The sequence below is a fragment of the Abramis brama genome, assembly GCF_963993115.1.
Source record: "Abramis brama genome assembly, chromosome: 2".
In the NCBI taxonomy this organism is placed as follows: domain Eukaryota; kingdom Metazoa; phylum Chordata; class Actinopteri; order Cypriniformes; family Leuciscidae; genus Abramis; species Abramis brama.
In genome coordinates, this window is record NC_139964.1 from 10,583,408 (window position 1) to 10,608,115 (window position 24,708).

The following is a 24,708-nucleotide window of genomic DNA, read 5'->3' on the forward strand; positions in this document are numbered from 1 at the left end:
GTCCCTCCCTCAACAAGAGAACAACATTACTGAACTAAACCTACTTAAAGAGAAATGATGATCTTTTTGATGATCTTTTTCATTTTCAACATCTTGAAGTTGAAGATGAATAATTGTGAAGATGAATGAAGACGAATGATAGTGAAGATGAATGAAGATGAATGATAGTGATTTACAGGTGAGGCTCATCAAGGTGGATGTCAGACACAGGAGATGGTGACCTCTGGTGGCAGTTTGAGGGACTGAACTCAGTGCATATTGCACATCATCTGGGATCAGGGCATATTTTCACTTTCATCATCTGAGATCAGGGCATATTCCCACTGTCATCATCTGGGATCAGGGCATATTTCCACTGTCATCATCTGGGATCAGGGCATATTCCCACTGTCATCATCTGAGATCAGGGCATATTTCCACCGTCATCATCTGGGATCAGGGCATATTTCCACTGTCATCATCTGGGATCAGGGCATATTTCCACTGTCATCATCTGAGATCAGGGCATATTCCCACTGTCATCATCTGGGATCAGTGCATATGCCCACTGTCATCATCTGGGATCAGTGCATATTTCCACTGTCATCATCTGGGATCAGGGCATATTTCCACTGTCCACCAACAGGTTTGCAGGGCTGACTCAGGCGACGGCTGCCAGTCACTGAGATGTTCTCAGAAAGAGGAGGAAAAAAATAAATTAACTCACATACTCAAAAGACAGCAGCCCTCCAGGACATATTTTAGTGTTTATATTATATACTGTTCATAGTTTTTTAAACAATATCTAATATCATAATCTAATATCCATGTGTAAAAAGTCAGTTCCCTTTCGTCCGGTCACTACAACGTACGTCGTGGTGAACGACGAATAGGAATCTCGCTAGAGAGGCCAATCTACTTCGAGTGAAACTAAATGAGCCAATGCATATTGGCGTGCAATCATTTGCATCAGCTGTGCAGCCTCGCGCGGGTATTTAACAAGCAGCTGGTGTGATTGCACTTCAGCTTTTTGCTTCGGAACCGAGCGTTTCGATGCTGTTTAATCTACTGAGTGATCAAACAACGAGCAAGCTCTTCAAGATGATCTCTCGTGTCTGGTGCGGGCGATACAGCGCAGCAGCGGGGTCGACTTTCTTTTTCTCTCTCTTTTGTTTTTTTGTTACTGACTGAGCAAAACAAAAAAGCTGTTTTCACAGCTGGTAACGGTGCGCCAAGAGCGCTGAATAGCCGTTCTTATGGCTGGTAAGACCGCCGTGAAGAGAGACAGCGCACGACAGGTTGCATATTCTGTCTGTGTCCGCTGCGACCGTTCCCCTGCGTGCTTCAGTACCAAGGAGAGTATTTCCCTGAAAGAGCTTACATGGGTGTGAGTTGCGTCTTTCTAAAGATGAGATTCCACCCGTGTGTTTCTGGTTGCGGTCGTTTCCTGTCCTCACTGACGGCCACGATCACTGTCTCGCGTGCCTGGGAAACATGTGAGACTGTGTTCGTGGGTGGTTCATGTTCTCACGGGAACATGACCACGTCGGCACGCCGGTCAACTCTTCTTTCTCCGGAAAGTTGAGTCCCCTCTGTTGTTGGCCAGCTGGTGCTGTGTGTGAAAGCACAGCTGCAGGTCTGCTCGACACTCTGGGGGACCATGAGCGAGAGCTTCCGTGGGGAAAACCCGACTGATCTCTCGCTCCTCAGCGTGTCGTGTGCCATCGAGCTGCCGGGCTGCAGCGCGGGTTGTCACGGCAACCCAGCGCTCGCTCGGCGCTCTAGGTGCGCGGTCTCCTTGTCTATTCTCTGTTGTAGCGCCCTCCCTGGTGGCCACCAGGAGAGGTCTACTTCAGTAGAATGGCTTGGGTGATCTGAGAGCTGAGGGCTTCTCCTTCGGGGACCCAACCCCCTAGGGCCCCTCCCTCTCTAGCGCATTACAAGTTGTGCAGCTTCTGGATGGGATTGCTGGTCCTTCAAAATTGGAGGAACCTAGCGTTTCATAAAGGGCTCCAGCTGAGGGCAGATGTCGATTGCTGCATCGGAGAGAGGGCCTGTTTGTTCTGGAAATGAGGGTATGCTGAGTTCCCACTGTAATAGTGTGTGTGCTTATGCTGAATCAGATTCAGAACTGACAGCCATGCTTTCCCGGGTCTTTCTCGGATGTGCATTGAAAACTTAGGAGTATGGAGCTATATTGGTGTATGGAACGCCAAAAGTGCCAAATTCTGTTAAAGTTTTCACCTCTCTCGCTACCCTCGATGGTGTGGTGGCTGTGCCTCTGGCGAGCCACCTCTGCCCTGCATGCGAGGCCAAGGCACTCTTATTGCACGAGGGTAGTTCTGAGCCGGAGTTGAGCTGCACTTGTCGACTGACCGTGTTTAAGTCACAGCGCAGGCCCTCGGCCAGACGATGTCCACCTTGGTGGTCCAGAAGCGCCCCTGGCTGTCCTTGCAGAGGTGCGAGACGTCGTCAAAGTACGCTTTCTCGATGCTCCCATCTCACAAGGTGGCCTGTTCGGCGACAATGTTGAGAATTGGCCCAGGGCCGGGGAACGAATCTTTTGAGTGTTCCACCACTGGAGTCACAGTGGTACCCAAATTCTCAAAAAAAAAAAAAAAAGAGCAGTTCTTCTATCCCTGGGTCTGAAGAGGGCCAGGAGAGCAGTGGGAGGAGAGAATCCTCACCACTCTCATCCGCCTCTTCTATCGCCAGCAGGCAACAGTGTGCGGTTCGAGAATGCAACCAATCCGCCTCCTGGACCTCCTGCCTCGTGGAACCAGGTAAGTGTTACACAGCACACTCAGACTCCGCTACGGGCCGCCTCCCAGAGAGAGCCTTCCGAGCCGAGCCCCTGTGTTCCACCTCGCTGCCCCACTCCGGGTACGCCTACGGTCCCTTTGGTCCCGCTTGTACGGTCTCTGCGAGCCTGGCTAGCGCTCCCCAGTCAGTCTCGCTGGCTCATTTGGACCATCAGGCTCGGCTATGCGATTCAGTTCGCCCGGCGTCCCCCCAAGTTTCGGGCCATCCACTCCACTACAGTGAGAGCAGCCAATGCCCATGTCTTGTGCGCGGAGATCGCAGTCCTACTGGCGAAGGACGCGATAGAGCCGGCCCCTCCAGCCGATATGAGGTCAGGGCACTACAGTCCCTACTTCATTTTACCCAAGAAAGGTGGTGGGTTACGACCAATTTTGGACCAGTGAGTTTTGAATCGGAGCCTTTACAAGCTACCGTTAAAAATGCTCAAGCAGAAACGCATTTTCGAATGCATCCGTCCCCGAGATTGGTTTGCAGCGATCGGCCTGATGGACTCGTACTTTCATGTCTTGATTCTTCCTCGACACAGGCCGTTTCTGCACTTTGCGTTCAAGGGTCAAGCATATAAGTACAAGGTCCTGCCCTTCGGCCTGTCCCTGTCTACCCGTGTCTTCATGAAAATCACAGAGGTGGCCCTTGTTCCCATGAGAGTGTTCGCTCCCTCAACTATCTCGACGACTGGCTCATATTGGCACACTCTCGAGATCAGTTATGCGAACACAGGGACCTCGTGCTCAGGGACCTCAGCCAGCTGGGCCTTCAGGTCAACTGGGAAGTTGAGTTGCTAGCAGTACGTTTCGCTCTGAGCCGCCTGAAAAGGCCGCTACAGGGCAGAGACGTGCTGGTCCGTATGGACAACACTGCGACCATTGCGTACATCAACCGTCAAGGTGGTCTATGCTCCCATCGCATGTCGCAACTCGGCCGCCATCTCCTCCTTTGGAGTCAGAAGCATCTGAGGTCGCTTCGAGCCATGTATGTCCCCGGTGTGCTCAACCGTGTGGCCGACGAGCTATCACAAGCTGTGCCCCGGGAGAATGGCGACTCCACCCCCAGGCGGTTCAGCTGATCTGGAGAGAGTTCGGAGAGGCTCAGGTAGACCTGTTTGCCTCCTCAGGAACCTCCCACTGCCGGTTGTTTTACTCCCTGACCGAGGGAACACTCGGCACGGATGCACTGGCACACAGCTGGCCACGGGGCCTCTGCAAATATGCATTTCCCCCAGTGAGCCTACTTGCACAGACCCTGTGCAAAGTCAGGGAGGACGAGGAGCAGGTCCTTCTGGTGGCTCCCTATTGGCCCACCCGGACTTGGTTCCCAGAACTCATGCTTCTCGTGACAGTCCCTCCCTGGCCCATTCCTCTGAGGAAGGATCTTCTGACTCAGAGACGGGGCACCCCTTGGCACCCGCATCCGGACCTCTGGAAGCTCCATGTCTGGTCCCTGGATGGGATGCGGAGGTTCTAGGTGACTTACCCCCAGAGGTACTTAACACCATCACTTCTGCGCTAGTCGTCTACGAGACGTGCGTATGCTTTGAAGTGGAACCTGTTCGTCGAGTGGTGTTCCTCCCGCAGAGAGGACCCCCGAAGATGTTCGATAGGGTCAGTGCTTTCCTTCTTGCAGCAAGGGTTGGAGCGAAGGCTGTCTCCCTCCACCCTTAAAGTACATGCTGCTGCTATTTCAGCATATCATGACCACATAGATGGCAAAACAGTTGAGAAGCACGACCTGGTCGTCAGGTTCCTTAGGGGGGCGAGACGATTAAATCCTCCTCGTCCCCCCTCCATACCCTCTTGGGACCTTTCCCTGGTGCTCCGAGCACTTCAGGATGCTCCCTTTGAGCCTTTGCAGTCAGCAGACTTAAAGCTTCACTCCTTGAAGACTTTGCTGCTGGTTGCACTGGCCTCGGTCAAGAGGGTAGGGGACCTGCAAGCATTTTCGGTCGACGAATCGTGCCTAGAGTTCGGGCCGGGTGACAACCATGTTGTACTGAGACCCCGGCCTGGCTATGTGCCCAAGGTTCCTACCACTCCCTTTAGAGATCAGGTAGTGAACCTGCAAGCGCTGCCCCTGGAGGAGGCAGACCCAGCCCTGGCTTTGCTCTGTCCCGTTCGCGCTCTGCATATGTACGTGGACAGAACCCAAAGCGTCAGGACCTCAGACCAGCTCTTTGTCTGTTACGGAGGTCAGCAGAAGGGAAAGGCTGTCTCCAAGCAGAGGATGGCCCACTGGATAGTGGATGCCATCGCATTGGCTTACGAAGCTCAAGGCGTGCCCTGCCCGCTCAGGTTGCATGCACACTCCACGAGAGGCGTTGCATCCTCCTGGGCGCTGGCACATGGCGCCTCGCTAACAGATATCTGTAGAGCTGCGGGCTGGGCGACACCTAACACGTTTGCTAGATACTTTAGCCTACGTGTAGAGCCCGTGTCCTCCCGTGTTCTCACCCTAAACGGGTAGAAGCACTGTGAGTACCGGCTCTGTCGGCTTGCTGCACCCTACTGTGCACCCTTATTGCTCCAGAGTCAAAGCCTGTCGAGTCCTCCAAACACCCTCGACCCTAATAGGGCCGTTAGGGGAGGGTCTTTGTCTTTCTCAGGTGTGAAAACAATACATATTAATGACCTCCGCATAAAGCTTTTTCACACAACACACGTCGTAAAAATTTTAAATCAATATATTGTCTTATCTGAATGAGCAGTCAGGGTGATTTTCACATCGTTTTAGAGCAAATATTCTAGGCTACGTGATACAATTTTCAAAAGTCTTGTGAATAAATAATCAGTATGGGTTTCATGGCCTTATTTCAGTGAGAATTTGTTTTTGTATTTTCACAAACCACGCATAAATGTCATTATCTCAATACTACAAACTTTTACATACATGCTGCTGATATATTATCGTAGCAGAGTTTGTGCTGAATACAGTGTAATTAGACTTCAGCCATGAAAATGTCACAAGTAACAGAAATAACCAGAAATGTCAGAGCATGTCAGAACACCTCCAGGGCCCAGAAAACAGCTCAGACCTCAGAGGGTTAAGAGTTTGATTACAAACTCATTTCTTCCCTGTCTGTATTTTTCTAATCCTGTTCTTCTCTACTTTCTCAGGCACTTTATGGTTGCACAGTTAACGTTCCAACACTGGATAATCGCGCGGTTAACTTAACAACTCAAGACATTGTCCGTCCCGGGATGAAACGGCGTGTCACCGGGGAGGGTCTTCCTCTTCCGAAATCCCCAGATCATCGTGGGGACTTGATTGTCGAGTATTAGGTCAAGTTTCCCGAAAGATTAAGCCAGAGTGCCAAGGACACTATCGCAAATGTTTTGCCGGCTTCTTGAGCCATGTATACTGCAATGCTGGAGACATTGCCATTGGGAATTTTGGTTTCATAGTATTTAAAGAATGAACATGAGGGGCTGCTGAAATTGTCAAACTGTTATTCTGTAATGTACTGCCAATGAGAGACTATCTGAACCAAAACATTGCTGGACTAGACTGGTTTATGTTTTTGTCATGTACATTTTTAGCTTCCTAAATTTTTAATTTCCCCCCATTTTAGTTTCCTTTGGGTCAAGTCCAGCAGAAAGTCTCCAGCTGCAAACTCTTGGCGAGCTTTTTGTTGTCAACTACACACATCTAACACATCTAAGTTTACGGTAACACTTTATTTTGATAGTCCGTTTGTTGAGACTTTACTAGTTATTAGTAGCCATTCAGTAGCTTGTCAACAGTGCATCAGTTGACATTCAACAACACTGTTTTAACAGACAAGTAACATACGTTCAACTGACTGCCTATAGACTATAAGGTACAATTCAAGTGTTAATCTACAGATTTTACAAAAAAGTGCCTGTTGACTGTCAATATTATTTTGCAACAGGTTATTAACCAATTGTCGACTAACTTTCAATTGTCAACTAACTTTCTGTAGATTGAGTACCAACAACTCAAGATCAATCTGTCAGTTAAAAGTCAACAGTCATGTCAGCATATGAAGTATATGATACTGTATATCCTACTCAAGGGGTTTCATATGCATCAAATTTATGATTATTTTAGCTGATTTAAAAATGTTTTTTAAAATGTTTTAACCATTTGTAGATAATCTGTTGATAGTCAACTAAAGATTAGATCTGTTGCTTGTCAACAAATAAATTGTTTATAATCAGTAGACTATTAATAGACATTATCCACTAAGTGTTAGTAGGTACATTTTAGGACTATCTAATTAAAGTGAAAAACAGTTTATATCAGTAGAAAGTCTATAACCTATCAACAGATTAATATATTGTTTATGATCAGTTGACTATTAATAGACATTATCCACTAAGTGTTAGTAGATATATTTTAGGACTATCTAATTAAAGTGAAAAACAGTTTATATCAGTAGAAAGTCTATAACCTATCAACAGATTGCATACCTAACCTGACTGAAGTAAAACAAACACTATGGCCAGCACATCAGAGAAAAAAAAAACATGAAGAACATGAAGGTTCCCTGCTGGGAGTTCAAGATCAGGAAGAGGATCTCCAGCTCCTTCCAGAAACCCAGAATCCAGGAGCAACCAAGAACCACAAACTGAGCCAGTGTTTTAAATGTCATATTCCTGCAGAGAAAGATGGAGAGTTAATATATATTTATTGATTATATTGTTGTGGAAAATATGCAATTGTCCTGTTATAAGTATGGCCTTTTGTCTGTAGAACACTAGAACTGTATTGTAATCAACCACACTTGTGTAGCCAGTGGGACTTCATTACCCAGAGTCACGCAGCATAAATTATGACGTCCGTTGGGGTAGAATAACACATTGGATTCAGCTGTCAGGCAGAGGGAGTGGACAGGAGTGGAAACGCGGTAAGCTCGAATTGTTTGGTGTTGCTGGTGGACGTTGCTAGTTGTATATTTTAGCACAGTATATGGTGTTTACTTGAAATTTGGTTTTCATAGATTTTCAGTGAGTACATGTAGGATTTGTGCACTGGTGTGCAGTGATTTTGGAGAGTGGCCCGAATCAGCGGCAACATAAGCCCCTTTCACACAGCGTTTTGAACCCGGCAAATTGCCAGAACGCCTTCTGTGTGAACGCAAACACGACCCGGGATTAATGCCGGGATCGATGCCGGGTTGGGGACCTAGTAACATTGCCGTGTTCAGTCCCGGAACGCGCGCTGTGTGAACAAAAGCCGTAATAATGCCGTGTTGTAGTGATGACGCTGAAGCCGGGATCGTTCACTGACAAGCTGAGCCATATCGCATTAAAATCGCGGAAGTATCGCCTGCGATTTTTAATGCGATATGGCTCAGCTTGTCAGTTAACTACGGCTCTTTGTAGTAAATGCCGCTCCATCTGAAAGCAGGTGATGGCGATTTACTACTAATCAAGGAACCGGCTTTACTGACGAGATGCGCATAACAATATCACGATTTAAATCGCCCAGCCCTAGTTGTAGCCTAACGTTACTGTATCTTTCAGTGTTCGTGATTTTTTTTACTATTAGCTAGTAGAGATGATCGGTTCACATGCGCTAGGGATCTGTCGTGTAACATTTACAAGCGCCAAAACGGTATTTATTGTTTGAATTGCGTAATAAAATTGACAGAATCTGAGAGCTGAGATTTTTTTATATCATAACTAACCTGCTCTGTCTAGTCTGTCGGTATCCGTGTCCTCTTTGCTTCGCGATTTTTCTGTGCGTGAGAAAATTGATGTGTGGCGTGAGAGCATGTGAAAAGTGTTTGCGTGTGTCTCACGGTTAATGCGTGAGAGTTGGAAGCTCTGGTTACGTTGGCGCTAGCTTGGTCAACATCAGCGAATGCTGTCTGTCAAATTAATGGAATTCAAACTAACAATAAAAATGTAATATGAACAAAACGAATATGAACATATTCACTGGTAAAGGTGAAGGGGAGTAGCTTGAAGATATTCATACTCTAGAGTAGACCAACTCACTTTCTGGAGGTATACTGCCCCCATCTGGTATGGAATGTGGAGTATGAATTTATTTATTTTTACACAAGGCACCTTTAAATGAACTGTGTTCTATGTGAATATATAAAGTGTAATTTATTCCTGTGATCAAAGACGAATTTTCAGCATCATTACCAGTCTTCACTTCAGTGTCACATGATCCTTCAAAAATAATAATAATAATTCTGATGATGTTCAAACTCATTTTCGCTGCTTAATATTTTTTTTAGGAAACCATGATGCAATTCCATTAAAAAGTTTGTTGCAAGTAAGACTGTAAAAAATAAAACAAAATTATTACTTTTATCCAGAAAGGACAAATTAAATTGATCAACATTGACATTTATAATGATAAAAAAGAGTTCTATTTCAGATAAATGCTGTTCTTCATTTCACATAATTACTGTATTTTGATCAAATAAATGCTTGATTAAGAAGAAAGTCTTAAAGATTTGAAAGAATCGCAAAGGGAACATATTTAGGGGTCAGTGGCATCAACAAGTAAAAAATAAATAAAATAAAAACACACCCTGATTTGAAATATCAGTGAATCCGTTTTAAAAGTGATCAGTCATTTGTTTTTCCCATGTTTTAAGAAGGTTCCCTTTTTAAATCTATATTTGCTTGTTTGAGGAAAGCATTGCTGTTTATAACTGGATGTATTAGTGTAATAACAATTTTTTAAGCTCTTTGTTTATTCTTTAAAAGTACAACTGTGGAAATAGTGTGTTTTGCAAAATCAAAGTTGTGTTACTTGTTTAAAAAAAATAAAATGTCTTACTCTCTGTCAGCAGTGTTGGGGGAAATTATTTGTGTAACTTGGTTAGTTTTATGGAAGGTAATGCATTATGTTACTTTTTGTGTTACTTTTTCTCACCTGGCTGAGGCTTGATTGTTTGTTTTTAATAACAAAGTTATATTCTTGGCAATTGTAAAGGCTCTTTATACTGAAAGTGAACTGAATAATCCTCAGGCTGAAGCAAACGCAAATGCACTCCTGTACAGTAGAGGGCGCCTCTCAAACAAAACTTTCAGCTGCGCTGTGTTATTCCAGATCGCAGAAGAAGAAAGTGCAACACTCGAAGGGTACGTTTACACCACAGCGATGTACTAAAAACATAAAAGTTTTTCCTTTGCCTTTTTTTGCGTACACACCACAACATTGTCAAAACAATGCCTGTTCAACGGATCCGCGAAAACGATTAAAAGCGCTGTAAAAAGGAAAGTAGATGGTAAAGGATTATTAAACTGCCCCTCAGTTCATCAATAATACAAAAGAAACACAAATGTTGTGTTTATCTAAAGTCATTTTGCTAATGGTTGGATCGGATCATCAAAGGTCAGCAGCAAAGACATTGGTTAATAAAGTGAAATTAAATGCATTAAGTATATTTGAGTTATTTAACATATTTAATTATTGCAGGTTTGCATAATATTCTTAGTTTGCATTTCATGGTTTTTATTAATTTTGAGAAATACTCAATATATTTTTGTGCAGATGGATGAGATGAGTAAATGCATGTTCACATTGAGGGTCTGTTTACGCGACACTGTATTCAACTAAAAACGTAAAACTTTTTGTGCGTTTTTTTCGTTCGTTTACATGACAACTGCGTTTTGGGCGCCTGAAAACGCAAAGTTTTGAAAACATGTTTCAAAGTGCAAGTTTTTGAAAACGGTCTCCGTGTAAACAACAACAAAAACGTGAATCTCTGAAGACGATGACGTCATGCACATGCGTATTAAGTGTGCAGTCTATAGTGTTTCATCGCCATCTACTGGCCTGGCAGCAGAATACAGCGTTTTAGTCGTTTTCGCGGATCCATGTGAATGGGAATCGATTTGACAATGTATGCGTGGTATCTGACAATGTATGCAATGCGTATGTATGCAACGTATTGTTGTTGTGTAAACGTACTCTAGGCTAGAAAAACAATAACCATCATGTTTACACACAATGCAACTTACTCCCGATTTCTTTCAACATGAGGAAAGGAGCTGTCAGTCAATGAGTATGAAAATAAAGTTACTGATTTGAAAAAGTAACTCAGAAATGTTGTTGTAAATTTAAAAGTAATCCGTTACTTTACTAGTTACTTAAAAAAAGTAATCTGATTACATAACTCGCATTACTTGTAACGTGTTAAGGCGGGCGTACACGGTGCGATTTTTGCTGTTTTTACGAGCTCGCAGATGATTTTTTTCACTCGGGAGAAATCGAGTGGAATCGGTGATGCTTGCATGGTCGCGGCTCGCAGCGTGTGAGGGGAATTACGAGCCGGGCACGTTATGAGCACCTCCCCGACCTCCCGATCATTTTTAAACATGTTTTTTCATGATTTTCACCAGCTGTCCCCTATTGCTAATCATACACAACCACGTGGGGCTATACCTCAGTGGCAGCAACCATACAGCGTGCGCATAAACTGTCACACACACACACACACACACACACACACACACACACACACACACACACACACATATCTCTCTCTCTCTCACACACACACACACCATAAATACTATGAAACCAAAAATTCCCAATGGCAATGTCTCCAGCATTGCAGTATACACGGCTCAGGAAGCCGGAAAAACATTTGCGATAGTGTCCTTGGCACTCTGGCTTAATCTTTAGGGGTCATATAATGGTACATGCACTTTTACAAGTTGATTGTACTGAAATGTGTGTTGGCAGTGCCTGTACACAACCATCATATAATAATAAAAATCCATTCAGTGTTTTTTTTTAATCTTCTTATATGTTTTCCCCTGTCTCAAATCGAGCCGTCTGACCGTGTGACATCACACGGTTGGACGCCCCTCCCACGATTGTTAATTGACAGCAGCGTTTCAACACAGACCCGCCCTGAGCGAGCTGTCATCATAGTCCACCATTGTTGATACGCTGGAGCAGAATGGCGTCTAAGTAATTGTGGTGTTCTGTTCTTGGGTGTAATAAGGAACACAGCAGTCATTTTGATGTTTCTAAATCCGAACCGCTGAAGTCGCAGTGGCTGTGTTTTGTTTTCAAAGGGAATATTCTCCAAGATCAACGTCAATGCTTTCATGTTTGCGCGAATCATTTCACCAGACTGCTTTATAAACGAGAACATTGAAATAGGTAATAGCTCCTGTCTGAGTATGTGTTGTTTATGTGCCTAATGTCTGTCATAGTCTCACAGACTGGTTATTTTTTAAACAGATCAGTAAAATTTTAGTGGTTCAGCCCTGACAGTTGTTCCTAACACTGCATAGATAACGTTACGCATCACTCACAAGCCTATATTTCATGACCATTAGCTGTAACATCAATCTGTCAATAAACTAATGTGTACATCAGTAAACACATATCGTTCGTATCTCACTACTCTACCCTGCCAGTACAAACAAAGATAGATCAAAGTGACATTATGTTAACCAACCATTCAGAAACGTCATGTTCGAGCCTTAATTGTCAAACTTCTTCTGGGCCGTCATCTTGTTCCGGGTCCGACTCCGGTTCAAATTGATACGGTTGGTTGCACAGATGTGTCCTCAGAGACTCCCGCTGCCATTCTTTCTCCAAAATATACCCTCAACTGTTGTCAAGGCAACACTCCACGTGTGTTGTGTCAAATGAACAGAACAGAGGGGCGGGGTGAGCAAAGCTCATTATCATTTAAAGACACATGCACTTAAATGGCGTGCTGAAAACAGAGTTGTTTTTGACCAGGTAAAATGTTTTGTGAAAATGAGTGTTTTCTTACAATACTAATGAGCATTTTTAATTGTAAGCAAACACCCATCGCCATAATGGTAACTTACAATTTGTGATTTTCTCCTTCAGTGAGTCTGCTTGTTAACATCAGGTGTCTTCAATAATGCTCAATAATCACATAATTAATCACTTAATTATCTCATTAACTTTAACACTCTTGAGTGTGGACTCGTATGCACTCCCAGCCCCAGGAGTGTTAATTTAACACCGCTCCATCTGAAAGCAGGTGATGGCGATTTACTAACTTTCCATGCAAACCATATAGGAATATGTGTTTTGCATATATTGCCATCAGGTTTCTGCAAATTCCTTACCTTCAATGACTTAAAAAGCATGCTTGGTGAGACCGGTGTGACTACAGTGGGTAAGATGGGCTCCCTACTCTGAATTGCTCTTTGTCTGACAGGCTTGGAAAAGTCTATGTCTGCTACTGGTTTTGGATCAATCTAAAACAAAGTGGGATTATACATTTACTGCGAGTATCTACTTTTACATAAAAGCAGCAACACACCCCTTATGAAAATTAACTATGTTTTTTATGGTTTTTAACCAAGTCTAGTAACCATGTTTTTGTTTCGTTTTTTGATATTTATTTGTATAACCACAGTTTTATTATAAATGCCATGGTTAAACTATGGTTAGTGTTGAAAAACTATGGTTAATTTTGTGGTTACCATGGTTTAACTAAAATAACCATGTTTTCTATTTGCAGTAAAACCATAGTTAATTTTCATAAGGGATGTGATTAGAATTAGAATTTTAATTTAATATGAAATAGAACAACAACAGCAACAAAAACACGTTAGCCAGAATTGAATTGCATGCACCTTCCTGTTTATTCGTGACCACATGCAGGGCTCAGATGTCACAGATGGAGCATTCAAACCTTCTCTAACACACTGTTCCACAGCAACCAGGATCGCAGCAACATGGCTACACACTTCACCTAACCTAACCACAAATATTTCCAAACGTATGAAATAATTAATTATGCAATAGGTAATAATAGAACACAACAATTCATTTACTAGAGGATTAGCAATGTTATTTATTATTTGAATAGACATATTTACCCAGCCATGCAAGTGCAATGCCCACTAATAACCTCCCCGGTCACCTTAGCAACGAACCACGCAGAGTACGTTTTTGACAATGTCTGACTTGCTCCAACTTCACCAAATACAAGACAACCATCGTCCACATTGTAGGAACAAATGTTTCCAACTTTTCCACTAAGGAAGTAGTTGTAAGCATCTAGGCTACGAAATGCCTTGACCGCTTCTCTCGTGTAAACACACTCGGTCTCAACCAGATAATGGTACACGTCTGGATACGACACTGCAGGTAAATGTTTTACGTTCTGAGTGAATAGTTGTCGCCGCAGCATCTGATTTAAAGGGTCCGGTAATTCCACGCTATCGCCGATTTGAATTTTTGTAAAATATCTTAACTGTTCTGTTTTAGCTAGACTTAAAAAGTATGTGCTAGTCATTTTGTTTTGACAGCTCTGTGGTTTAAAAATGGTGCCACCGGAAGTGCTTCAGGGCCAGACATGCGCAGTAGCATTCCAACGAGTTTGTTATTGTTTACGTCCTTGAAATGGTCTATAAAGCCCAATTTCTGAATTAGGTTTACTTTATTAATTATAGCAGCACTGTCCTTGTACAGCATATTTTTTTTTGCCTTTTCAATGATTTTTTTTTTAATTGATTTGATTATTTGGATTTCATTGAAAAGGCTAAAAATATTATGATTAGGATGAGACGCCATCAAATATTCCCGTAGATGTGGTGTTTGTGGGGAAGGATAAGCCATATCCAGTGTACAGAAGAGACGGATCGGACATTATTTATTCTGCAAAAATTGCACTCAAAGAGGTAAGATGGGCTCCCATTTTAAAAGTTGGCTTACAAACTCTTTTCTTCTCTGTCTGTATTTTTCTAATCCTGTTCTTCTCTACTTTCTCAGGCACTTTGTGGTTGCACAGTTAACGTTCCAACACTGGATAATCACACAGTTAACTTAACAACTCAAGACATTGTCCATCCCAGGATGAAATGACGTGTCAACGGGGAGGGTCTTCCTCTTCCGAAATCCCCAGATCGTCGTGGGGACTTGATTGTTGAGTATGAGGTCAAGTTTCCCGAAAGATTAAGCCAGAGTGCCAAGGACACTATCACAAATGTTTTGCCGGCTTCTTGAGCCATGTATACTGCAATGCTGGAGACATTTCCATTGGGAATTTTTGGTTTCATAGCATTTAAAGGATGAACATGAGGGGCTGCTGAAATTGTCAAACTGTTATTCTGTAATGTACTGCCAATGAGAGATTATCTGAACCAAAAACATTGCTGGACTAGACTGGTTTATGTGTTTGTCATGTACATTTTTAGCTTCCTAAATTTTTAGTTTCCCCCCATTTTAGTTTCCTTTGGGTCAAGTCCAGCAGAAAGTCTCCAGCTGCGAACTCTTCCCTGGTGAAAAAAAAATATGTTAAGTATACTTGAAGCCAGACTAATTATTAGTATACTTCAAGTGTGTTAATGATTAGTTGACTTAAAGTGTGCTATTTTGAAACAACTAATTTTGTACTAAGTATATTTTAGTAGTAATGAAGTTGTAGTAAAGCATAACTTTAAATGTATTTAGTGTACTTTTGTGTACTAAATTGGAACAACTTTAAGTATATTTAGTATATTTTAAGTATATGCCTGTGTAGGGACTAGTTACATACTTGATTAGTGTATTAAAGTGTACTTTATTTGTGTTACAAGTACATTACAAATTAATTACAAGTGTCTTCGAAACATACAAGAAATATACCGTAAATTTATTAAAAATATATACTAAGTATACTTGCAGCCACACTAATTATAAGTATACTTCAAGTGTGTTAAGGATTAGTTAACTTTAAGTGTGCTATTTTGAAACAACTAATTTTGTACTAAGTATATTTTAGTTGTATTTAAATTGTAGTAAAGCATAACTTTAAGTCTATTTAGTGTACTTTTGTGTGCTAAATTGGAACAACTTCAAGTATACTTAGTATACTTTAAGTATATGCCTGTGTAGGGACTATTTACATACTTGATAAGTGATAATAAAGTGTACTTTATCTGTGTTACAAGTACATTACAAAATCATTACGAGCAATATACAAGTCTATTATTTTTGAGTAAAAATGATATTCTCCGTAATACCTTTGGCTTAATCCAAATACTACAAATAGCACACTTTGTCTTCAATAACAAATGCACATTAATAAACAAATATTACTTAGCTATACTTTGTACAATATACTTTAAAGCTATAGTAGGTAATGTTGGAGAGCTAGCAAGATTTGAAAGCGGCACCTCTTCTAAGCTCCACCCCCTCCCGTCAGTACTCCGTCCAAAGCTACGCCCCCACAAACATGAACGCGCATCCACAGTCGGAGTCAGCTGCAGGTCACAGGAAAGCAGAGTATTTTTGTCATGTTGGAATAAATATTTTGAAACGATAAATGCCTTTCCTTTACCATTTCAGCATAAACAAGCTATTACTTTTCTTACCTCCTTACATGCTAAATGAATAATGACAATGAATGTGGTATAACACTTTTTTTTTAAATTTTTTTTTTAAAACGAACAAGAGAGACCTAAGAGAAATACTTTTTTACACAAGTATCTGTACTTTCGCTGCTTTTGATTGTCATAAACAATCTGTATTTACATATAATAAATAAGAAATAAATATATATAAGAAAAGGAGTGTCCAGGGATGGCTGACAGGTCAGGCTTTGCACGAGGCGTCGTCTGCTGTGGTGACCCAGATAGCAAGGTGACATTGATTAAATGTTGAAATTCCATCAGAATCATCATTTTGGTTGAGGTTGAAAATACAATGCTAAATAATATTGGATCAATGTTGAAAAATCAATGCTAAAATAATATTGGAACAATGATGAAAATTCAATGTTAAAATAATATTGAATCAATGTTGATAATTCAATGTTTTTCGGTGTTGAAAAGACAAACATTGAATCAATGTTGATAATTCAATGTTTTTCAGTGTTGAAAAGACAAACATTGAATCAATGTTGATTTTTGGTCAGCTTAAATTTCTCCACTGGTTGCCTAGACAATCCTAACATTGGTTGCCAACCGCCAATCAGATCGAAGCGTGGATAACAGTCAAAAGAATTCAAACGCGGCTAACAGATTTCAAGCGCGAAACAGACAGACGAAGCATTCGGGCAACGACAGAGTGATTTTTAGAGGTAAGTTAATCTTAGGGCTGGGCGATTTAAATCGCGATATTGTTATGCGCATCTCGTCAGTAAAGCCGGTTCCTTGATTAGTAGTAAATCACCATCACCTGCTTTCAGATGGAGCGGCATTTACTACAAAGAGCCGTAGTTAACTGACAAGCTGAGCCAAATCACATCAATATCGCGGACGTATCGCCAGCGATATTTAATGCGATATGGCTCAGCTTGTCAGTTAACTACGGCTCTTTGTACACAGCAAACACTCCTGTGTTAAATGAACACTCCTGGGAGTGTATGAGTCCACACTCAAGAGTGTTTAAGTTAATGAGATAATTAAGTGATTAATTTAGTGATGATTGAGCATTATTGAAGACACCTGATGATAACAAGCAGAATCACTGAAGAGAAAATCTCAAATTGTAAGTTGCCGTTATGGTGATGGGTGTTTGCTTTAGTTGGGCTCTAGACCCATAAATTATTAACTTTAGATTTTGTTTGTCTGAGGTATCTGAGTTATAATTGTTAGTTGAACAAAGAAAAAAGGTGATCTTGTGGTGTTGGTTATATTATGACAATCATCATTTGAACTTGATCACTGAACTCATTAAAATCCTTCTTTCTGACTTCGATTTATGTTGTTGGTTACAGCATAACTGTGAATCTGCATAAATGCCCAGAGTTTTTGATATAATATAAAGGATTTCTTAAAAGTTGTTTGGGAAAAAAAATAAATAAATCTTTCTTTTAGGCACACACAGATGTCAAGATTCAGTCTATGCATCTCAACATTGGTGAGGAGCAGAATATTCAATTAAGAAAAGTAAATTACATCGACAATTCAGATCATAATTTATTCATACCGCAATGCATGATGGGAGCCATTAATGAGTTGTGATTGGTGGCAGCCACTGCAACATGCTTTATTATTGTCACCATTGTTGAGATTCACAGGCTGATTATTGATGTCTGTGTTTTACATAAATTTATCTAAATGTCTTTTGATCAGAACAATGTTTATTAATAATTTTGAATTATAAGTAAAGTACTGATAATCATAGGCTGAAGAATCACAAAAATGCAGCTAACAAGATAAACCAAACGATCTCAATAAGTTTCAGTTTTCAGATCATAGTATGATTATGTATTATGTCAAAACATAACCAAAACTATAAGATAACATTTTACTTTGTTCATTTAACTGTTATAAATCAATAACAGCAGACAAACAACAGTAAATATTAAAGTAAACATATAATGGTCTAGAGCCCAACTAAAGCAAACACCCATCACCTTAATGGTAACTTACAATTTGTGATTTTCTCCTTCAGTGATTCTGCTTGTTAACATCAGGTGTCTTCAATAATGCTCAATCATCACTAAATTAATCACTTAATTATCTCCTCAGCCCTAAATGCCGCTCCATCTGAAAGCAGGTGATGGTGATTTACTACTAATCAAGGAACCGGCTTTACTGACGAGATGCGCATAACAATATCGCGATTTAAATCGCCCAGCCCTAGTTAATCTTAAATCTCTATTCTTTCATTTCTCATTTTTATGTATCTATATTTCTTACAACTTATTTGCTTTTCCTGGGTGAGTCGGAATGAACTGCTATGTTAAATTTATTAATAACACGAACAAACCAACGGCTGGGATTTTCCCATATTGAATTTCAATTTGTCTTTTACCAAACGTCATCGTTGGTAAAACTAACAGTGGGTAAATTGTTAATTTTCATTCTTGTGTGAACTAAACCTTAAGTCAAAAAAGGCGCAAAGAAGCGTGAGTTCATAACGTTAGTTGGGCACGCAAATGGGAGACGACGGGCACAACAGCTAATATAATTTTTGTATTCCAATAATAGCTAACTATTTATTTATTTATTTTTATCCATGATGATATAGCGTTTCCAGAACTTCCAAAAATGGGTAAAAAAATATAGAAATAACAGCTGTAATAGGGTCTATACTAAAATTAATTAAATAATAAAATAAATTCAAATGATTTTGAATTCAGGGTATTTTTCAAAATTTCAAGTTTCTCTTAATTTTGTAGTACATTTGTCATTTATAATTAGTCATATTTCCAAATATTTTCTAATTGTGTTTTGTTTTGTTTAGATGCCTTACAACAGCAGGCGGCAGAGGAAAAAGGAGGCCTCAGAGTTTATTTTTTTCTGTTTCGGTACAAAGATGGCTCCGTTACGCCCCTGAACGGCTTGGGGGTATTGCTCGTGGTGGAAACCCCTGAGTTCATTAGAATTACAGTATGGTATTTTACCCAAGTAACGTTAGAGGTAAGTGTGCATTTGCCTATTAGAGCAGCCCCTTCTCTGCCTATGTTTTAATTGTTTTAAAACCTACCTATTTTATTTAGTATATTGATTATTTTCTTTGGTTGGTGTTATTAATTTATATCTGAGTTCTGATTTCTGTTCTAGTTCTTTTTTTATGGTTACTCAGCTATGTTGCTCTTATTTGTGTTTTATTTTATAATTCATGTTATATCTTTTTTTTTATAGAATGCATGCTATATTGTTTAATGTTGTTCTTCTGTAAAGTACTTTGGTCTGTTCTAAATGTGATACATAAATAAAATTGAACTTGAAATATTTATCAGAGTAATGTTTCATTCTTTCTTACCGTAGTAACTCACTGCACTGTCTTTGTCACCACAAAATGCATTTTTTTTCTGAATGTGAAATTTCATGTTCAGTTTTGGGGGCATAAATAAATACATTTGCTTGTAAACTGAAGGATGTAGTTTACTTTGAATGACATTTTGATTAAAAAACATATTTAATTGCAACCCAACTGTTACTCCATAACACCTATATGGTTTCTGTCTGAAAGGAGTCATTTAAAAATGCAGAGTACAAGCATGATAAACTAGCATAGAATCTTGCTGTACATGAAGTAAGATTGATTTTATGTTGATTCAATGTTAAATAAGTGATTTAATTATGGTTGAAATAATATTGATTTTATGACCATATTGATTGATTTTTCATCATTGATATAACATTATTTCAGGGTGCAAACCTGATGAAAAATCAATGTTAAATTTCAACATTGATTCAATGATCTTTTGGTTAATGCATTAACATTGATTCAATGTAGATTCAATGTTGGTCTGCTATCTGGGGATCTACTCCTTTGGCAGTGATTTACCTTTAGGAAGAATATCACAATTACACATCTGACAATAATTACTGCATCTCAAAGACACACAAAGAATGACAACAAAACTTTGTTTCCATTTCACACAGTAACAAACATTTATTCTCGTAGCTAACAAAACACATATGCCACATCACCACAGTTGTCCCGTTTATAAGCAATATTAACGTCATTTTATCACAATTATAATGCAGACACTTGCGACTATGGCTGTGCAATATGTTCAAAATGGCATGTCCTAAAAGTCAGATAAGCAGACCTGTAACGCAACTGGCTTACACCGACAGAGAAGCTAATGTTAGCATTGCTAGTTAGCACTAGCTACAAAAGTAGCTACGTGGCCTAACGTAACATATATCATGGAAATAACAAATCCCCCCGAAGCAAAACAAATAATTACCTGTTCAGCAGAAAGAACGCAACCTCGGCATCGCTTTTCATCACTTTTGCTCCCTCAGTTGTCTCCACCATTCAAATGCTGCAATGTTGACGCAAGTTTGTTCTCTGGCTTTATCCAGTGCCTGTTTCGTTGCAGCCTTTTCTGCCTCCGATTTTCTTTTCTTTAGGCTTTTTATCAGGGCGAGCAGTTACCAGCAAAGCTGGCATTGGTAGATTTTGCTGCATTTTCTCTTCCATTGTGCCGCAAACTCCTGCTTACTCGGTGTAGTGAGCTGATGTGATGAGTGCACGCAGGGCAGCGCACGCAGTGGGGCTCGGGCACGAGACATGAAGGCATCTGATTGGTTCTTTACATTTGCACCGAATGGCAGTGATTGGTCAGAGTTTTTACTGTCCTGCAGCTGCTACAGAGGTCTGATTTTTTTCATTCCTTTTTCTGAACACATAATGTATTGACTACTCTCAGGATGGAAGGACCATTTCACCCAGTATAAAAAAAGTGTTTCTGAACAGGATTACCTACCCTAGTGAGTGAACTTCCATTTTTGGCCATGCAATATAGCCAGTGTTTACTTGGCTGCATGTTAAACGGCCACTTGTGACATCACAATCCAGTAGCTGCCACTTTCTGTACAGTAGAAAACACATTTTCTTGTGTGTTCCAATGGTGTGATTGTTGATGTAAAATTTGTAATGGATTTGTGTTTATTGTACATTGTGCCTATCTTTAACATTGTATAAACTTAAATTAAAAATACTTAAATCACAATTACAAAAGTAGCCATTTGTACACTGCATACTCAAATCTATTTTAAGTAGATCAACATAAGTATGTTTTCTTTAAATACACAAAAACTTAAAAGGACTTGTAGTGTACTTTTTAGAAATATGTTAAAAGTGTGCTTGTTTTTAGCATATTTCTTAAAAGTGTAATTAATCATATATTTATTACCAATGTACTTATAGTGCACTTGTTAGAAATATATTAAAAGTATGCTTGTTTTTAGCATTTTTTTTTTAAAGTGTATTTAAGCATACATTTATTACCAATGTACTTATAGTGCACTAGTTAGAAATATATTAAAAGTATGCTTGTTTTTAGCATATTTCTTAAAAGTGTAATTAAGCATATATTTATTACCAATGTACTTATAGTGTACTAGTTAGAAATATATTAAAAGTATGCTTGTTTTTAGCATATTTCTTAAAAATGTAATTAAGCATATATTTATTACCAATGTACTTATAGTGCACTTGTTAGAAATATGTTAAAAGTATGCTTGTTTTTAGCATATTTCTTAAAAGTGTAATTAAGCATATATTTATTACCAATGAACTTATAGTGCACTTGTTAGAAATATGTTAAAAGTATGCTTGCTTTTAAATATATTTTTAGAAAATATACTAAAGTACTATTATTTTAAAGTGTGTTAAAAGTTGTATTATAAAAATAGATAAAAAGCATGATGCTAATATACTTTTAATATATTTAAAGATAGTATATTTTTTTTAAATATATTTGCAATGTACTATTGAAAAAGGGAATATATTTCAAATATAATAAAGTATACTTTTTTTTCACCAGGGTTGGCCAGCTTTTTGTTGTCAACTACACACATCTAACACATCTAAGTTTACTTATTCCAAAGATGGACAGTAGAGCATGTTGTGATGTTGCAGGGCTACAATAATATAGTTTCTTATCAGCAGCCTGATCCTTTGGACACCTCAGGGAAGTCTTTCTGTGAAAGCAGCCTTTACTTTTTCTGCTAATACGGTCTAATACGGTTCTGCTGATGCCACTAAAAGTAATTTCCAAGATAGTGGTGGCTCAAAGTGATGCTTGGATCCTCTCTCTTCTAAGTATGTGAAACAACACTTGATGCAGATGTTATATGGTGAGAAACTCAAAAGCTCAAAGTCAGATAGAGGACAAATTTGTAACAAATACTAGATTTATTTAAAATAAATGATTCAAACTACTGATATTGTGGTTCATTTCTTATGCAAAATCATATGGAACTTTTTTTTTGTTTTATTACAGGCAATTTATGTTATTGTTTTTAATTGTGAAACTAAATTTGTTTATTCACAAATTACTTCTGTGGGATCTTTTTGGATTGTGAGATTATGAGTTATGAATATGTTTTGAGTTTTGAATAGATTGTTTAAAAGAAAATAAGATTTGAAATGTTACAGATATCACACTGCTTTAATAAAACACTTTAAACTGAAAAACAATTGCTTTATCTTATTTTTTTTAGCATATTAAAAGTGTAACCCAGTATACAAGCCTCTAAAAATCATGGTAGTTCCTCTACCAAAGAAATGTTGCACTTAAATAAATGTATAGATTCACATAAGTGCATTGACCGCTGTAAATATATAGCAGGTTAACTAGTGAAATTTGTAACTGAGTCGGTCATGACAGAATCACTTTTATAAGAATGGCACTTCCTTTGCTGAATATGGATGCTTGTGTCTTCAGTGTTTCTTGATGGACATCTGAAGAACTTCCTGTACTGCTGCCTGACCTGGACAAGAATGAGAAGAGAAATAGTTTTAAACTCTGGTTAAAAAAAACAAAAACACAGAACAGGTCCAGGTTATTTTTCAAGAATTTCATTTTAGAAGGTGAGAAATTAAAAATTAACTTAACCCTTTAGGAACCTGAAGCTAAAATAGGTGTTTTCCATATATTTAGATTTTTTTTTACTGTACAATCCTGAAACAATGTGCTATCTTAATGTAACATCTCAGGGTAGAAGAAGATGAAGCTCCAGGCAGAGATCCAAAACACTCAATATTTATTTAAACTGAAGAATACACGGAACAGTGTGCTAGTCCACAAACAGAGTGCAAACACAAACATTGACCGACAAGTGAAAGAGTGAAAACCAGGAACTTAAATACACAGAGAAAATGACAAGACAACAGGTGAAGGAGATGATAATGATAGAACACAGGTGATGGTGATGATCAAGACGATGTGCAGGTGAAGGTGATGATGACAGAGGATTCTGGGTAGTGTAGTGCTGACAGGACGATGACAGACACTTAATGTGCAAGGTGTCATCTTTTTCAGAAAAAGATTAGCTTTCAACAAATTACAGTTATTGACCATTAATTGTGTGTGAAATTAAAAACATTAATTTAAATAGAAAAAAAAAAACGAGAATTTTGAATTTTGCACACATTCATAGGCACGCACACATACACATTCACTCACTACATGCTTATATACGTGAAAGAGTAATGGCCATCCGCTTCCCAAGTTTCATTAAAAATCATCCCAATCCCCTCTTCTGCTGTCTAACACTTCTTTCGCCATGTATTTGTTTGTTTCTTTTATTATTTTATGCAATCCAAAACACTCTAACCTGCCACGCTTCGTATCTCTCTGTTCAAATCCTTCTTTCCCGCACTGCTGTAATTTGCTGATGGAAAGCATGAAATTACGTAATAAGCCGTATATTGCCGAAAAGCGTATGTTGTCTACTGTCAGGGGCAATTTGAATGGTTTTGATAGTGCAACCGGTTGAAGAGTTACGGTCAAATGAATACAGCTTGCTGGTATGTGTCGGCGACGACACAGCCGGCTCTAAAGGGTTAAAGGGTTAGTTCACCCCAAAATGAAAATTAGCCCATGATTTACTCGCCCTTACGTCATCCTAGGTGTATATGACATTCTTCTTTCAGACGAATACAATCAGAGTTATATTAAAAAATGTCCTGGCTCTTCCAAGCTTTATAATGGCAGTGAATGGCCGTTTCGGTGAAAAAGTGACCCTTGACCTGATGCACAACGTAATGACGAACACGGAGATAGAGCAAAACAAAACAGCAGTCACAAATTAGTTTAAAAAGACAATTTTTTGAGAGAAAATATGAGAGGAGCTTGAGTTTGTTGCCCAGCGTTTGAGCGACCAGAGCATCAATCAGAAAGTTGAAAGTAGCTCAACTTTATGGCAGAGGTGGACAAAGTACACAACTTCCTTGCTTGAGTGAAAGTACAGATACTACTGGTCAAATATTACTCCGTTACAAGTAAAAGTTGTAAAGACCGATTCTTACTTAAGTAAAAGTACAGAAGTACTCGTTTTTAAAAGTACTTAAGTATCAAAAGTAAAAAGTAAATGTCAATGCATTGTTTTATTATTGTTGCATTGTTGAATGCAATACAGTACCTCTGAATCTATGCCTGCCTACCCTCATATCAATATCACATTTATTTCTAGAACACAGTTCCAGTAGTGGGATCCCACATAGCAACATTGTGACGGCCCAGATCCGGCCCACATCTGGCACACATGGAAAGATGATCTGGCCCACATGCAGCAT

The 24,708-nt window shown here is 39.6% G+C and overlaps 1 protein-coding gene across 2 annotated transcripts in view; it reads right to left on the bottom strand.

Moving 5' to 3' along the window:
* LOC311077587 (uncharacterized protein) overlaps nucleotides 1–24,708 on the bottom strand; it is a 118,867-nt gene that overhangs the window by 40,095 nt on the left and 54,064 nt on the right. The window contains exon 26 of one of the 2 annotated variants that reach the window (XM_084106122.1): nucleotides 22,473–22,901. The exons of the other annotated variant lie outside the window; for it this stretch is intronic. Within the exon in view, the coding sequence (XP_083962248.1) occupies nucleotides 22,761–22,901 (141 nt within the window). The 3' untranslated portion in view covers nucleotides 22,473–22,760. Of the gene's footprint in view, nucleotides 1–22,472; nucleotides 22,902–24,708 lie in introns of those variants that run through there. 2 annotated transcript variants of the gene reach the window in all.